The 17,409-nt window shown below is 38.8% G+C and overlaps 1 protein-coding gene across 1 annotated transcript; it reads right to left on the bottom strand.

Moving 5' to 3' along the window:
• Window positions 1-378: 378 nt before the first annotated feature.
• ENAM (enamelin) lies at window positions 379-13,303 on the bottom strand (the record flags this gene model as incomplete). Its single annotated transcript, XM_080797168.1, has 8 exons — window positions 13,292-13,303; window positions 11,435-11,503; window positions 11,061-11,105; window positions 10,331-10,372; window positions 8,481-8,753; window positions 7,243-7,323; window positions 5,751-5,801; window positions 379-3,228 (listed from the first exon to the last, which is right to left on the bottom strand). The coding sequence occupies exons 2-8, from the start codon at window positions 11,486-11,488 to the stop codon at window positions 379-381; spliced, it is 3,396 nt and encodes a 1,131-aa protein (XP_080653294.1). The 5' UTR covers window positions 11,489-11,503; window positions 13,292-13,303.
• Between the last annotated feature and the right edge of the window lie 4,106 nt (window positions 13,304-17,409).

Below are 17,409 nucleotides of genomic sequence, written 5' to 3'. Positions count from 1 at the left end.
CATCTGCCTTTCTGTCTTGCAAAACCAGAGAATTTTGCAAGTACGAACCTTTGAAAGAGAAAGGAAGAATCAGCAAACAAAGGGAAACTAACCCAGACAAATGGCTTCCAAGTTTCAAAGTGCTGGAGGTCATAGCCTTTCTGGTTATTTTTAAGGGCTGCGTTTGTGACAGTACTGAATCTAGAGGCCCAACCTCATCACCTGGGCCACTACTCCTATTGCTGGAATGGGGAAAAACTTAAGGATCACCAACAAGGTCAGATACTTAACTGAGTCTGGCGAGGTGGGGGGGCAGTGTGGGAGGGGGAGAATGTTGGGGAACCACTGTAGAATATCAGGTACTTTCCTTCCCCAAAGAATGTTTGGTTGCAATAATCCCTAGGCCTGAAGTAGTAAGCAGTCTTGCACATGGTCCTGCGGGTTGGTCCCTAATTGAAGAGGATCAAATGGAGTGTGTTCATCTGCATTAAGTGGGTCTACATTTATACTCTGAAACTCTGCCCCAGTAGCTAACCTAGACAATGAGTTCGGACTTTCGGTAGGCATAATCGGCTCTTCATCAAATGGGTCTTGCCTTCCGATGCTGGAGGGCGTTCCAGTGCTGGAGGAGTGATAGTTGGCTATTTTGGAGCCAAAGCATGGTAACTGCAGGATGCTTGATGGTCTTTGTTGCTGCCTTTCCCCCTCATTTCCTTGCACTTCACTTCGGATTCCTTCTGGCGGAGGGCCCTCATCAGGTGCGCCAATAACAAGCTGTTCTGGAGTAAGGTCAACAGTCCTTTCGTTGAACTGGTTGCCTTCAAATATTGGTTCCAAAACTTTGTTTCCATCTCCTCCAAGATCACTTGTGAGACAAGGTGTATTCTTCGATTGAAGGGAACTGGCCTCAGGAAAGGGCATAATTCCCCTCTGGCTCAGTTGATTCTTCATAGAGCATGGTGAGTTTCTTCTCAGAGTGGACACATCATCTCTAAAAGAATTTGGGTTTTGACTTTCCCCAGGCAGTCTTTTCTCTGAGCTGTTTCTTTGGTCAGGCAGGTTGCTTGTAGGGGAGATGGTATGTCTTGCATGTTTAGTATGGCTATCTTCTGTGTACAGAGGGTTGGTGTCTTGATTCTCCCCTGGTGCAAGACCAAAGGATGGAGTGTAGTCCTGGAGAGCAAGTGGATTGTCCTTGTGTCCCGTGGAGCCACCAGCACAGCAGGGACCTCTCTGGCTTAGGTGAATTACATGTGCTTCTTTTTGACCTGCTGGGTAACTTGGAGGAATTAAATTTGGGAAAGCCAGATGTTCTCGCTCTGGTGGATTTAACCTGGTAATTTGCATGCCATAATTCAAATTCTCACCTTCATGCCATGTTGGGTTTTTCTGAAGCCCAGCTGGGGAATTACTGGGATAGGGCTGGTTCTCTTTCTGGTGTGGTGGACTAGGGGGCATTTTGTGTAAAGTTGTTGGCTGATCCCAGAAATTTCTGTTAAAATATGGCCTTCTTTCTTTCTGTCCTTGGGTTTGAATCTTGTGCTCCCAGGAGTTCCAAGAAGGAAACAGAGGGCTTTCTTCTTGTCCAACAGCATTATTAACATAATAGCCCCTGCTCTCCACAGGTGGTGGTACAGTGGGAGCTGTATTATAGGTTGGAAAATTCTCATCTGGGTTCCAGGGGTAAAATTCACCATAAGGGAAATCCTCCTTGGGTTTCGATGGATTATCTAAGGAATAGGGAAAGTATTCCTTTGGTTGATTTGAGGTGTATTGCTCACCTTCATAGTGCCTAACTGTTGGACCTTCTTTAAAGCTTGTTTCCTCCATACCCCATCTACTTTGTCCCGGGAAATGTTCATCTCCAGCTGGATCAACTGGGTCCTCTTCATTATAGGGGACAGTTTCTTTCAGCTCTGGAGTATTTATGGGGTACAGCGAATTTTGGGGTTGCCCTATATTATTGGGAGAATCATCTCTCTCATCCCACGTATTGCTTCTAAGGTATGGTGAGTTTTCCCTGGGATCATAAGAGTTATAGTCAGGGTAGTAAACACCTCCCCGAGAGCCATGGGAAGGATGAGGTAAGCGTTCCTCCTGCCTCCCAGGGTCTTCCTTAAACGATGGAGAGATTTCTTGGTGATTCCAAGTATTTCTTCCAGCAGGAAAATGTTCTCTTGCAGGGGAAGGAATTTCCTCAGGATATGCAGGTTGATATGTACTGTGCTTTAATTCTGGCCGATTAGTTTCTGATTCATATGGATTTCTTCTTGGCTCCAAAATAATCCCTTTGGGCAAATTCTGGTTTTGGGTTTGTCCATCAGAATTTGGGGCTCTACTGGAATCTCCTCTTGGGTAATAAGAGTTTTCACGTTGGTCAATAGAATTAAAATTTGGGACTAGCATGTTACTCTCAGGGTGAGGCAGTTTATAGTTTGGTTCATTAACTCCATAATCTTGAGAGTTCCTCCAGGGACCAGATGGATCCCTTGTAGGAATGACTATTCTTTCTTTTGGACCTACTGGTTTCTCTCCGGGATTTTGGACTTTTTCATTGTGGACAATAGTACCATGTTTGGGATCCAGAGGAGGAACATTGGTTCCCACAGGGTGTTTATTTGGTCCCTGAGGCTTTCTTCTGATATTTCCCAGATTTGCTGCATGATTGGGAGAATTCCCTCTTGCAGTAGACGCATAAGCCCTGCGATAAATTGGATTTCCTGGACGAACTGCTTGTTTGCGTTCCAAAGCAAAGGAGTTCCACCGAGGCCCCCTTTGAACCTGTTGATTTCGGTAAAAAGGCCCATTCTGTCTGTGCCCCATGACAGTACCAGTGGGACGCCATTGTCTCCCTGAAGGAAAATTTCGGATGTTAGGATTTGGATAATTTTCACGAATATTTGGCTGACTTGGTCCCCATGTGATTTGAGTTCTTGGTACTCCCTGGCCTGAAACATTAATGGTAGGGTGTGAGATAACCCCATTCTGAGCAGTGTTTGTACCATGGCCACTGTTTCCTGTTGGGCTGGTGTCATTTCCACCCTGACTCCCTCCAGAACTGCGTGCGTTTGGTTGAGTAGAATTAGTCTCCGGACCTGTTGAATTAGCCGAGGGCTCAGTGGCTGGACTCTCTGTTTTAGGAGGATCTTCTTCTTTGGGTTTTTCAAAATCTTGTTCAAACATCTCTTCTGAATAATAAGGAGGACGACCCCCAAATCCTTGATATCCAAAATATCCAAAGTAAGGATTCTGTAGGGAAAAAGATGGAAATGGGTAATTACTCTTTGTTTCCCACCATGTTGTTGCTAGGAATATTTTTAAGGTAATAGGGAAATTATCAACATGCTTCTTTTAAAACCATTAGCTATGCTTTCTTTCTTGAAAGTTAATTCCACCTTGGTTTCCTTGACCCTAGTCCCTTCGGGTTCTCTCTTTGGGTACTCTTTCTGACTGTTAACGTCTCAGTTTTCTCTTCCTAGGCCTAGATCCTAAATCTGAGGGGGTTTTTGTTTTGTTTTTGTTTTTTTAAAGGATCCCATTTTCTACCCTTCCCATTCTTCTGTTCCCATTTTACACACCTCTTGAGCAATCTATGGCAGGCCAGTTTTTTCAGTACAGATATATACCGGCGACTCCCAAAGCCACAAGTCTGGCCCATGACCCTCTCTCCTGAGGCTGAGGCAGCAAGACTTCATCACTAAAGATTTCATGGCACCTCCAACTGAATGTAAGTTGAACCTAATACCCCCAAAACTTCCTTCTCCAATACTCTATATCTAAACAATATTCACTGATATCCACCCAGTTTTCCAGGTTTCTACTCTTCTCTAATTTCCCCCAGACAGTTAATAACCAAGCCCTATAAAATCTAAACTTCCATCCTGTCCCTCCTCTTCTATCCCCAGTACCCTTGACTATTGCAATAGTTTTCTTACTGGTCACTCTGCGTGCACATAGAGTGTACACCCTGTGTACTTTTTTCTAGTCTTGTCTCTCCACTGCCATCAGAACATGAGAGCTCGGGGTGGGGGTTGGTGGAACGTCCATCACTTTCCTCTTTAAATATTGTTTAAAGTTGCCCTTACCTTTAAGGATAGACTCTAAACCCCATTGCATAACATCAAAAGCAGGTTTAAAGAGTGGAGTTCTACACAGATATGGGTTAAAATCTCTGTTCCATCAGTATTAATAGTATGACTCTGGGATAACCTCAATTTATGATAACCTCAGTTATTTATAAACTCAATAAAAGAATATCTACCTCATAAATTGTCATGAGGGTCAAAAGAGATAACATCTGTCAATCTCAGTGCCTGGGACGTAGTAAGTACCTAACAAATATTATACCTTGTAAAATGCTGCTACCACCACACTAACAATTTTTTAAAATCATCTGGCCCATAACTAATCCATCCAGCCTCATTTCCTCCCCCTTGTACTTTATGCGGTTGCAAATCTCAACTACTACCTGCAACACTGTTCACAATAGAACCTAAATGTCCATTGACAGATGAATGGAAAAGGCAAATGTGGTAAAGACACACCACAGAGTACTGTTAAGCTTTAAGAAAGAAGGAAACTTCAATATGTGAGAACATGGATGAACCTCGAGGACATTCTGCCAAGTGACATCCCAGGAGGAGGAGAAACAGACTTTTTCATGCCTACGCTGACTGTCTGGGCCATTCTGCTTTATTTTCTCATACTATCTTTTGAAAATTTGAAGTGCCTCTTTCTGGGTTGCATACAATTATCTGAATCATTTTTATCTGGTAATTCCAGTCTCAAAATGATATTTTAATTTTATTTTCTAAACTTCTAAACTTTTTAAAACATTTTTAAAAGTTTGTTTATTTAAGTAATCTCTACATCCAATGTGGGGCTCAAACTCATGAACTTGAGATCAAGGGTCGCATGCTTTTCTGACTGAGCCTGCCAGGCACTCCTTTTTAAAAGCACCTTATGCCATTACTGACCTAGTGATTTCCAGCGTCATTATTTTAACTCCCTTCTTGCTCCATTTCCCATCCCCTGATCCCCTAGAGCCATTTCACTGAGGACATATATATTTAGGGGAAAAAAGGAAGTAAGCCCCAGGGGTGGGGTTCCATGCCAGAATCACTATAATGACTTTTTTGATGACACAGAGTATTTTCACAGTGAATCACTCTGTGACATGCATTTGGCTCTTATAGTGTGGTGTGGTAAAGAAGCCATTGGACAGGGTGTCAGAAGAGCTTGGGGTCCAGTTTATCCACTAACTCTGTGGGTGAAATTGACTAGTAGTTTATCTTCTTTGGGCTTCAATTTATTTGTGCAATGAAGGAGTAGATGATTACTTCATTCCCTTCTGGTGATAACTTTATAGGATGCATTTCCTTCTTTCTCTGTTTTTAGTTGCTCCATCACTATCCAGAGTCCAAAGATTCTGGAGCAAAGGTTTTTAGGTTGGTCTTCTTAGAGAGAGAGAGACAGAGAATAAAAAAGAGAAATAGGGAAGGAGAGAGGGAGGGAGAGGGAGAGAGAGAGAAAAAAAGGGAAAGGGAGGGAGTGAGGGAGAAAGGGAGAGAGGGAGGGAGAGAGTTCAGGATATGTAGAGGAGAAATGATATATCACATTTATTTTTGTTACTGGATATTTTTCTTATATCATGGGCACTTGAGTTATAAATTCTTATGTTGAATTTTACTCTTTTTATTAGATAGGAATAAAAAAGCATAGGCTAATGGATTGCAGTTCCTAATGGGGAATGTAGCTTTACTTGTACTCACTCCTCCTTCTTCATTGCTGACTGGTGGACGTCCATAACCTGGTGGTACTCTCTGAAATGTGAAAAGCATAATGAATGCAAGGGAAAACCATGTTCTGTGCTGCCATTTGTTTGCACAACTCATGGTGTCTTAAAATAGTTCAAGTCAATGATTGGGTGTTAGCATTGTTCGTTTTTAGCTCCCACATTCTATTGATTATAATTATTATAATTATAATCCATCAGTGAATACTGGTAAATACAAAGGTTTCAGCTGGATTCTAGATTATCCTACTCAGAATACTGTATGTGGCTGCATTTCCTAACAGTCGCCCCCTCACCCCCCAAACACACACACACACACACACACACACACACACAGGAAGAGAGAGAGGGAGAGATTTGAGTGCTGTTAGGATCTAAACATCCATATTAGAACATGTAATAATGGAGATTAAATAATGATGCTATTTTTAGAGAGTCTATGTCACATTTTGGATGACAAACTGACAATTGCTCCTGGATTATTACTATAACTTTTTTATTTGAGCAAGGTTTATTTTCCTAATCAAACTTGGAGGCTGAGTGTTTGCTCAGGGGAGGGTTTAGAAAATCAGTCCAACTCCCACAGACCTTCAGATGTTCTATGTGGATGAGATCATAGTTGAACATGAGAATCATGCTTATCTGCTTTTTTTTTTTTTTTTTTTTTTTTTGCTTATCTACTTTTTGAATCTTCACCTGGTACTGCCTTAGTTTCCTGAGTTCAGAATGGCCAGTGAAAGGAAGTCACTCTTAAAGAAAAAAAAAGTAAGGAACTCTTACTCCTTGAGTGACTTGTTCCTTATCAGTAAGAAGGCTTCTTGATTATAGAGTTATAGACAAGAAAAACCAATGCCATAGCTGAAAAAAAAGTCATCAAATATCTGCTGCTTCTGTTAGTTTAATAGCAATTGGACTTTAGCTTTTCTTTAGTTCAGTTTATTTTGTGATTTATATTTTTAATTCTTGTGATGTAATTTCAATATTATGTTTTATTTTAATGATTTTAAACTTTAAAGGATTCTCATAAATATTATTTTGTAAGATTCTTTATAATGAAGCCTCTGTGGCTAGAAATAATAAGATATCGTGGAAAGATCTTAGTCTAATCATAACTCATGATTTTCAAACTCCATTTTGTCTCAATTTCCCCATGACATTCAATGAAGATCATCTTTGTATTTTCTAATCTTTTAGGGAAGTGGGGAATAGTAGCAAAATAGCACGGTCCTTTCAAATCATTCCATTAACTAAGTTATTAGTGGTTGGTGATTCCAACTGTTCATGTCACCAATTTGTCCGAGTAAAAAATTCATTAAACCCTTTTTTCCCCTACATGATTGCTGATGTGATGATTTTATCCCCTCATGTTCTCCATAGAGCATTTCATTTAGAGAGTGTGAACTCATACTAGTTTGAGATATAACATGTTAATATTATTTTTCACTTCTAGTAGAAAGAGAAAAACTCACATGTGGGACTTGCCAGGGTGGCTGTTGATAGAGCCCGTTGCCAAATGGTGGGAACAGCCCGTTGCCGAATGGTGGGAATGCCTAAAGAGGAAGAAAGATTCGGTGATGGGGACGTGAGAAAGATAAATGGAAAACAAAACAAACCTATTAAATACAAGGTACAATATTTGATCCTTGGGAGTCTGCATCTCCCTTTGCATTAAACTGTGATTTCCTTTCTTTAGGGCTGAGAAGATAACAACAACAATTAGTATGAGCATCATTGAACACTTCTGCGGTGGGTATTGTGCTGTGCATTTTACGGAGGCAAACTGATTGGATCCTCATATGAACGTAGAATACTCATGCCAAAGACATAATTTCCTTTTCACAGAAGATTCTGGGGTTCAGAGAAGTAGAGTCATTTGCCCAGAATCTCTCAGTTGGTTAATGATCCAGGAGGGTCTTTTTATTCAATGTTGTGTTCTCTACATCTGTAATGGCATCTGATAATAAATAAACAGTGTCTGTTAACTGATGAAGAGACGGCATTTTAGAAGCTCCACACTGGGTAATACCTTGAGAAATCATTTGCACATCTTCTCGTTTTACATCAGGACTGTTCACACCACACAGGAGTACTGGAAGCATTTTTACCTTTCAAGTATTTTGGATTATCATAGCATAGATCTGGAAGGGACTTAGAGATTGTTTCTTTACTCATGGGGAGCCTGGAGCCAGAAAGGTAAGGTAGGTACTCAAGATCAAGCAACTAATAAGGGCTGGGGGTAGAACTTGAATCTCTGTTCCCTGACTCGTCTGTTAGTGCTCATGTTATAATACCATGCTGTCTCTGCGTTTTAAAAGGAGCCTCTAAGGCAACAGTATTTTGGTAATTTTTTTAATAAAAAAAAAGTGTGTGTGTGTTTTTTTAAAATAATCTGTGCACCGAGTGTGGGGCTCAAACTTGTGACCGTGAGACCAAGAGTCACATGCTCTACGGACTGAGCCAGCTGGCCTCCCCTGTTTTGGTAATTTTTAATCACACAAAGACTGGAGGTAACTTGCAAGGCAATTTTCCATAGGTGGTGCAGCGTCACCTGAGAAGAATGTAAAAATGAACGATTTGATTTCATACATGGCAGTACCTGTATTGAGAAACTTTGGACAAAGTGTGTATGTGGGGATGGTCTGGTTCTCCAAATCCCTCTGACACCATTTATGGAATCTGGTTTGGAATTTTGCTGGGCAAGCCTCACCTGGGGTGGCTGGGTTTCCTCTTCTGGCTGTGCTGGGGTAGGTGGTGGCTGCTTTAAAGGCCGCTTTGGTGGTGGCTTTTTTGGTTGAGGCTGGCTGGGTTTCTGAGTCTCCGGGGCTTGATCAGTCTTGCTCTTTTGGCGTTTGGGTGCTGACGGGGATGAGGGTTTCTGTGGGTGGCCCGTGTTGGGCGGCGGTTGAGGCCACATGGGCATCTGATACTGTGGGAAGAGCTGAGGCATACCATTCCCATACAAGGGGCCCAGCTGTGCCATCTGCAAGGGTAGCAAAGAACTGTCAAATTGTAGGAGGGCCGAGATTCCAGCTCTCCTCATCCACTAATGTTAGTCTCTAAAAGTCAGTCAAGGATCTTAAAAATTCTATGAAACTTAACTCAACCATAAAAGCCTCAAGATCTTTAGCATTTCTTTAAATGTTGTCTTGCAGAAATGAATCTCTGTCTTTTAGAACACCAACCAACCAAGCAAAGCAAAAGATAGGATAAGGTGAAAATTTTTCAATTTAAGAGTTTGGCTGATACTTTTCTACCTCTGAAACACTGACTCACGTAAGTGTATGAGTCAGGTTACAGAGGAGTTGGCATCCAGTTCAAAACTCCCGTGACTTGTTACAGGCTGGAAAAGGAGAAAAAGCAAAAAGAAGATAAAGGAAGGGAAAGTGACAAAGAGAAAAAAAAAAAACAATGAAAAAGAGAGTGATAGAATAAAAATTCTCTGTGTAAACATCCTTAAATGGTGCCTATGATTTTTGATTGATGGTGATGAATTTTCATTAATTCCATCTGCATTATCAGAATCTCCACAATTTCAAGGTTGGCAGGGAAGCAAAAGTAGTTATAATCTGAAGAAGCTAATTTTTGAATTGACCTCCTACAAAATCAGTTCCCATTCAAACATTCCTGCTTTGGTTTAACACCAGTCTCTATCCCCAGTCTTCATTAATCAGTCTCTTGCTGTCTATTGGGTGATGGACACAAAGACAGCACAAACACCATATGGACTGATGGAAGGTGAAATTGCGAATCTTGCATTATGATGCAGAATTTCATGACCATTAACTTGGTGAAAATTTCAGATCATAGACAAAGTCACTAAAACCGAGAATGACAATTTGAAAGAGTTTGGCCAATCAATAGTTAGAGAGAAAATTGACCAGGATGATGATGGTAGGTGAGAAGCTTTCAAAGAGAATGGCTTGAATAAAGGATTAAGAGAAAATTGAGGAAGTCCTTGATCTTTCCTCCCAATGGTTCTTAGGATCATCACAAAAGTCAACAGTGACATATACTATTGCTGCACTGTCATATAATTTTTTCAGAAAAACTATGCCAAAAAGATCCAACAGATACATGATTCATTATTAGTTGCTTCTAAGAATTAGCACTAGTGGTAGTTTTGACTTAAATTTATTTAAAGAAGATAAAAAATTATTTCATAATTTTAGTGTTATCTTTCAAGATAATCCAAATAAAATTTACCCCCCCACACACATACAACTGGAGTATTTACTATGCTATTTTTTGTCCTCATTATTTGTGAATGTATGTTGTGTGATCTTTTCCTAGAACTAGTTTCTCTTGGATATAAAGAATGTTGGTAATTAATAAATAATTTTTATTTATGTAAGAGAACAAGAGTAAAGAATAAGAAGAAAATTTGGGGTGAGGAGACAGGTGAAATGATTTTTCCCCTTTGAAACTCTTATAATGATTACATTATAATTAAAGCATGTGGATAGCTATTAGCATCTTTATTAGCTATGACAAACCTTATAATGTAATTATCTGTATATAAACAAGAAATTGTCAGAAATAATACAAAGCAGAACTTACATGTGGGGCGTTCATAAAGTTGAATTGACCATATCGCATCATCTGTGACCAAAGGAATGCAAAAGTACAAAGTGAAAACTTTTTATCTAATCAATCTACAAACTACCAGAAATAAGATGAATTTCTGATTTTAACATATAACAGTCATAATGTCTTTTATTAGTTATGCATGAATTTAAAATAAGTATGCAATTAAAACCCTAGGTCACTTTAATTTTTAAGTCAGAATTTTATTTTGAGAAGAATTGATAAAGGATAATAGAGAACAAAAATCTTGTCTACTTTAAAGGTTTTGAGTGTTCTACTCAACTTTTGATATTCGGGATTTGAGAATGTGCTAATTCTATGAAAAGATGATTCTCCTTTCTGATGTGTATTGAATTTGACTAATGGTCTTGGCTAAGAGTCATGAGAAGATACTATATGCTTATGTATTTACCTTCTAAAAACCCTTGGTACAAATGTCTACCTTTGCTAGTTTAAAAACTTAACAAAGAAGCTAACGTTAACTATACATGGACCCAAATTCACATTTACCTTGAGAAGTATGTAGGTGGTATGAAGTTGGGGAAATTACTACTTTGCCTTGATTTGAGAGTTTGTCTTTCAAATTTCCTTCCCTCTGTTTCTTTCATAAGAAATTTTATATATCATAAAGTTTTCCCTTTTTTTAATGGACTCTCCAGGGAGGGCTTAGGAAAACTTCTCCCCAGAGACTTAATACACATACCTCCTCACTTTTACTGCTAAATCCAGGCATTCGGGGCATTTGCATCTGAAGTGAGAGAATATTGGTGTCAAATTCAGAACATCAGTTGAAATGAACCCAATAATTATTTCTAAGCTATGCAACAATAGAACACAAAGAAAAGTCCTAAATTTTGTTATTTTTAAAGATTTTACTTGTTTATTTGACACAGAGAGAGAGATCACAAGTAGATAGAGAGTCAGGCAGAGAGAGAGAGGGAGAAGCAGACTCCTCGCTGAGCAGAGAGCCTGATGGGGGACTCAATCCCAGGACCCTGAGATCATGACCCAAGCCAAAGGCAGAGGCTCCACCCACTGAGCTACCCAAGCGCCCCTTAAATTTTTTTTGATACTCACTGGCATAGCAACAGAATTACCAAGCAGACCTAGGAAGACCAGGAGAATCTTCATTTTTCCACTTGGTACCTGGAATATAAAACTGGATTTTATTTTTGGACTGTGAAATGATTCTGCTGGTGACATTTTGCCCAACTGTCTGTCGAGGAGAGCGCAGAAATAGACCGTGCTGGGGGCCTTGGCTGCCATTTTTGCTTTACAGTAAGAAACTGCTAGTTATTACCTGGTACTGTCCTAAACTGTGAAAAGTGTCAGATTAAACAGGAAAGATAAAAATGAGGTAGAGAGAGAGAGACAATTGATACTTGAGAAGATGGGAGATGGTTTATATCACTGGAATGTGACATTAGAAACTAGGAATCTACCTGAACAATATGAATATTGATGATTTTGAGGTGCAGTTGCTAGGCTGGTTTAGAACAGCATAGTAATATCTGATTATAATCACCATTCAGAATAATCTCAGTTTCAGTGGGTGTGCAATCCAAAATCAGTACCTTGAGATACTTTCTAAGGTGCCATAGACAACATTCCATTATATACAGGCTTATTAAATAAGCTAGAATATTCCGGAATCCTATCCTTTTATTCTTTCCTCTATTGTTTTTATTATTATTATTATTTTATCTTTAAAATATCACTTCTGCTCAAGGGCTGGTCAGAGAAATAGAAAAATATAGGCAAAGATATATTTATTTCTTTGTTAGACACTTTAAACATATAGAGGAAAAGACTGAAGACTGTAGACTTACATGTGAAGTTTGAGAATGTTTTCATGGATTTCATTTATCCCACTTTAGTTAATTATGCAAGCCTGTGTAATTAAGACTTGTAGTTACATCTTTGAACAAGGTTTTTTTTTTCTTTTTCTGAAGCATTTACTTGTATAATTCCTTAAGAAAACTCTGTTCCATTTGCATATACAATAGAGGAAAATGAAGGTTTTAATCAGAATGAATTATTTTCATGGTACATCAGATACAACACAATTCCTAGCATAGTAACTAGCATGTAGACACCAGTGGTAGCTCAGTCTTTTTTGCTCCTCTTTCCTTTTTCTGGGCTTGAAGTGCATCTAGCAGTATTTTGAGCCAATGCTCACCCTTCTCTTTGCTTCCCATAAGAGCAATATAATTAAAGGACACTTCAGTGTTTTCCTAAATTTTAGGGGTAATCAATTACCCTTTATATATCAGAGGAATCGGGAGAGTTTAATTAAACAAAGAAAGTAGTAACATGTAAATGCCTTTCTGCTTAATTAAAGATTTTCAGAGTCATGATATCATAGAAAATGAAAAATAACGACTGAAGCTAGTGTCTTCAGTATAGGCTCATAAGAACACAAGAAAGCTAATAAAGAGAATATTGGTGAATGCTTTCCTTACTAAATCCACTTGCTAAGATTGTAGCCCAAGATTTTGGGGAACTGTTAGATGTTTAATTTCTTACCTAATCTTCTCTAATCATCCATTTAATCTCTATAGCAGCTGTCACTGAGATTTTTGATAATGTTACACACTTAAGTAAGACGATGTAGCCTTTTACTTTGCCAATACAAAATGCCACTCATTTTCTCTTTTGTGAAATTAATACATTATATTGGATGACTGATAGTTTCCTTCCATCTCTAAAGGTTCATTATTGGATGAAAGTCTATGATTAACTCTTTCTTTTTAACTGAAAACACACATTATGGTGGCTGTGGAGTACAAAGACTATGTAAGTTCTTACTTCTTCATCCCATCTTTGTTCCTTCTGACATACTTAGTAGTGTCTTACCCTCTCAGTTGTACTTCTGACTGTATTTAGTTGATATGTGACCTGTAGGTATTATAAAAAGTGAATAAAAATACTCACCAAGTTATCTAGCTTAGGAAGAGAGGCTCCATGCCTGTATTGAGGCAGCATGTTTTCACCAAAATTTTGAAAAATACAGATTTGGCATGAGAAGAAACTCAAATATAGAAATGAAACAAATAAATGAAATGGATAAAAATTTAGCTCTAAGGCAGCACGTGTCATGTTAATTATTTTATCCAATTTTTTTATTTTACCCAATCCAAAATAAATCCAATTTTAATTGAATTAAATCCAAAATTTTGGATTTAATTTGGATTATTAAATCCAAAATCCAAAATAGTTATAAAATCCAAAATATTATTAAATGCAAAAATAAAAATTATTTTATCCAATTTTATCCAATCATAGCCTTCTTAGAGGGACTTTAAGTTGAGTCTTCTGTTGTGTTAAGAGAAGGGTAAAAGCTAAATCAGAGAGAAAATGACCCAGGAATGGTATTTTTGAGATACTTCTAATGCAGTATTGATTAAACTTGATTGCTCTATAGGGAGATGTACAAAAACATAGTATTAAATGAGATCTAAGTAGGTTGGAAGAAAAATTAGAAGAAAAACAATCCGCCAAATAAACCCAGTTTTTAAGATTTATCGGAAGATCAGTATGCAAACAATGGCTATATAATCAACATCAGATAATGCAATAAGGAAGTCAACCAATATCTATGAATTAAGTTCATTTTTGGCACTATATTAATTATGCTGATAATCTCTAATACTCACCCAATTTCAGTTAGTAGCTCCAATATATAACAAATAACTTTTACTTGAACTTTGTTAGCCTGTCTTTGAAATATATTCTTACTGGTCTACAGTGGAAATAATACAAGTTGCTGAAGCCAAGGAGATCTCAAGGAGCAAGACACGTTTATTTCTTAATAATAAAACAAAAATTCTTCACGAAGATGTCATGTTGTGTAACAAAAAAGGCTTAAAATAAAAAAATTCCTCCTGTAAGAAAGTTTGGGATAGCAAGGTCACATTTAAGCTCTGTTGTAGACGTGCACAACCAATCAGCTTTGAGAAAAATGGTTTTGCCATCACAAGAGTTTAAGGTTAAAAAAACACATCCAATGTAAACTTGTAATGTGTTATTATAGGAGCTGTCAAATCAAGTCTCTTATTATGTATAATAACAGTCCAGGAAAATGAGCTTACAGCTGTAAGTTTTGAAAGATGCTTTCCTTGATGAATTTGGAGTTTTTCAAGTATAGAAACTTTGTTTTTGCAAAGATATTTAGGGAACAAAAGTGAATGTTAACTGTATCCTATTGTGCTAAATCATGGACTATCATCGAAATGCAGGCCAACATATACTATAATTTAATATATTTAATTAATATTTATTTGGTACATAATTAAAATGAGCTGTAATGTTATCTCCATAGACAACTCAGGGACTTCCTTTGGTTTGTATTACATAAGGTTACCAAGACATAGTTTACCAAGACATATGAAGACGTCTTTTTTTTTTTTTTTTAAAGATTTTATTTATTTACTTGACAGACAAAGATCACAAGTAGGCAGAGAGGCAGGCAGGGAGAGAGGGGGAAGCAGGCTCCCTGCTGAGCAGAGAGCCCGATGCGGGGCTCGATCCCAGGACCCTGAGATCAGGGTCCAAGCCGAAGACAGAGGCTCAACCCACTGAGCCACCCAGGCGCCCCGATGAAGACATCTTTTTGAAGTCAAATATATTTCAGTCCCTTGGGATTCAGCATTTGGAACAGGCAGGCAAAATGATAAATGAACTCTCAGGTATTGGTGATGATACAACTTCCTGAAACTATGAGTTGAGGAATTCACTGAAGGGGTTATGTGATGGATGTTTTTTGAAACCTGACTTTTTATAATAAAGATTTCACTTGTAAATAAACGGGGAAGTTTTACTTTTCATCCATAGGAGTGACTTTGCTGTCTTTGTTGTCCGTGGATTCTCCTGCTCTCTTATGGCTCCACAAGAGAAAAAAAAAATTGTCGTGGTGATCTTTGCATATTTTCACGTTGGCACTTAAAAATTAAGAATGTTTGAATTTGATGCCTCAAACTGGTTCCGACCCGGTATGACCAGGCACGTCATTTCCTCCAGCGGTTCCGCAGGGCGCTGCTGTTCTTCCAAGATGCCCGGGGTGCCGTGTCCTCCCTCTTGGGCCAAATAACCCCCCGTGTCTGAGCACCCCCTCTCCCTCCCATGGTCTCCCTGAATTTAGTACCACAGAGAATAAAATTGCACCAGAATATTTGCCTTTCATTTGAGTTCTAAAGGTCTTTTAAGTCTGTGTGTCTCCAAGATGTACAAAGGTCTACCTGCTGCAAGTGCCGGTCTGTCTTTGATTTTGTAGACAGAGAGGAGCAGCTGTAATTTTGTTTGTACTGTGCACACGCTGAGATGAATTTGCAAGTGGTAGGACACCGAGGGGACAGTGTATTCATGGAGGTGAAATGGGGATCGTGAAGCAGGAAGACACTGGCCTCTGCCTGCACCTTTTGCTGAAAGACTGGAGTTTGTTTGTTTTTTTAAAGATTTTATTTATTTATTTGACAGACAGAGATCACAAGGAGGCAGAGAGGCAGGCAGAGAGAGAGGGGGAAGCAGGCTCCCCGCTGAGCAGAGAGCCCGATGCGGGGCTTGATCCCAGGATCCTGAGATCATGACCTGAACTGAAGGGAGAGGCTTAACCCACTGAGCCACCCAGCTGCCCCCCCCCTTTTTTTAGATTAGATTTTTTAAAAAAATGTTAATATATAATGTATTATTAGCCCCAGGGGACAGGTCTGTGAATCGTCAGGCTTACACATTTCACAGCACTCACCATAGCACATACCCTCCCCCATGTCCATAACCCAGCCACCCTATCCCTCCCTCCCCTCCCCCCAGCAACCCTCAGTTTGTTTTGTGAGATTAAGAGTCTCTTATGGTTTGGAGACACTGGGGTTTTGATGTTGGCCTGAGCCATTTAGGTTATTTTGAGTTGCCACTAAACTTCACTTTTTTATTTTTTAAAGTAAGATCTAGGCCCAGTGTGGGGCTTGAACTTGTGACCCTGAGATCAGGAGTTACATGTTTCACCGACTGAGCCACGCAGGTACCCCTACTTTTGACTGCTTTCTTTAGTTACCCTAGTCCCTCTGCCACAAGGCTGGTTAGTGGCCGTGAGATAATTCATGTTTTAAATATTCAGCTGAGCTACTGAATGGGTGAATTCTTAGTAGTGATGGGTAGGCTGGAGGAAAAATCAAGTCTCTGTTTTCTTTCAAAACACTGAAAAAGTGCTTACCTTGATAAAATATTTTGAAACCGGTCATTTGTGAACTTTCCCTTTGACTCTGGTCATCTCTGCTGATTTTATAAAAAAAATTTTTCCCCTTCAGACAATTACTACTACTAGTAAACATGTTAATGGTTTGACTTTTAAAAAAATTTAAGCATTTCTCCTTTCTTTTTTCTGTGTTTCCCCTCATGTGCATAAGACAAGTCTTAACCTCTTAACTGGGATCTGTAAATGTATGAAATTGTATGAAAGAATTTGTGTGTTTGGGTGTAAATGCTTTTTTTTTTTTCTTCCTGTGAATGAGAACCCATATCCTCCAACGGTCTCTGACCTCCCCACTTTTTTTTTTTTTTTTTTTTTTTGCCTCCAGTTATTAAGATTCTTTCATTGTCCTAGATGTGAGGCCATTAGGAACAGAAAAGTCTTTTGGTTTCTTACTGTAGATACGGTAAAAAGAGGCCAGGCTTTGGAGTTGGCAGGCCTGAGTTTAAACCTTCCACAAATATCCAATTGTTAGTTTCTCCATTTAGCAAAATGGGGATAATATGTTTCTTCTAAGAAGTAATTAAATAATGCATGCAAAGGGCCTAGCGCTTAGTAGGCATGGAATGATGATCAGTGACTGATCAGTACATGGTTCCACGTTACACTTTGTAATGATTTATTTTATCTTATTTATTTTATTTTAATTCTACTATCATTAACATTAACCTTGTAATGATTTACTAAGGACTCAAGGAATAAAGGCCGTCGGAGTTCTCAGAGAAAATAGATTGTCCTCTAAGCACAACTGTGGACCTGAAGTTCTATGAATTATTATTAGTAGAACATTCTAACTCTGCAGGATTAG

Source organism: Martes martes (genome assembly GCF_963455335.1).
Source record: "Martes martes genome assembly, chromosome: 2".
Lineage (NCBI taxonomy): Eukaryota > Metazoa > Chordata > Mammalia > Carnivora > Mustelidae > Martes > Martes martes.
Note: the sequence above shows the minus strand (reverse complement) of the source record. Positions and strands in the feature narration are given on the sequence as shown.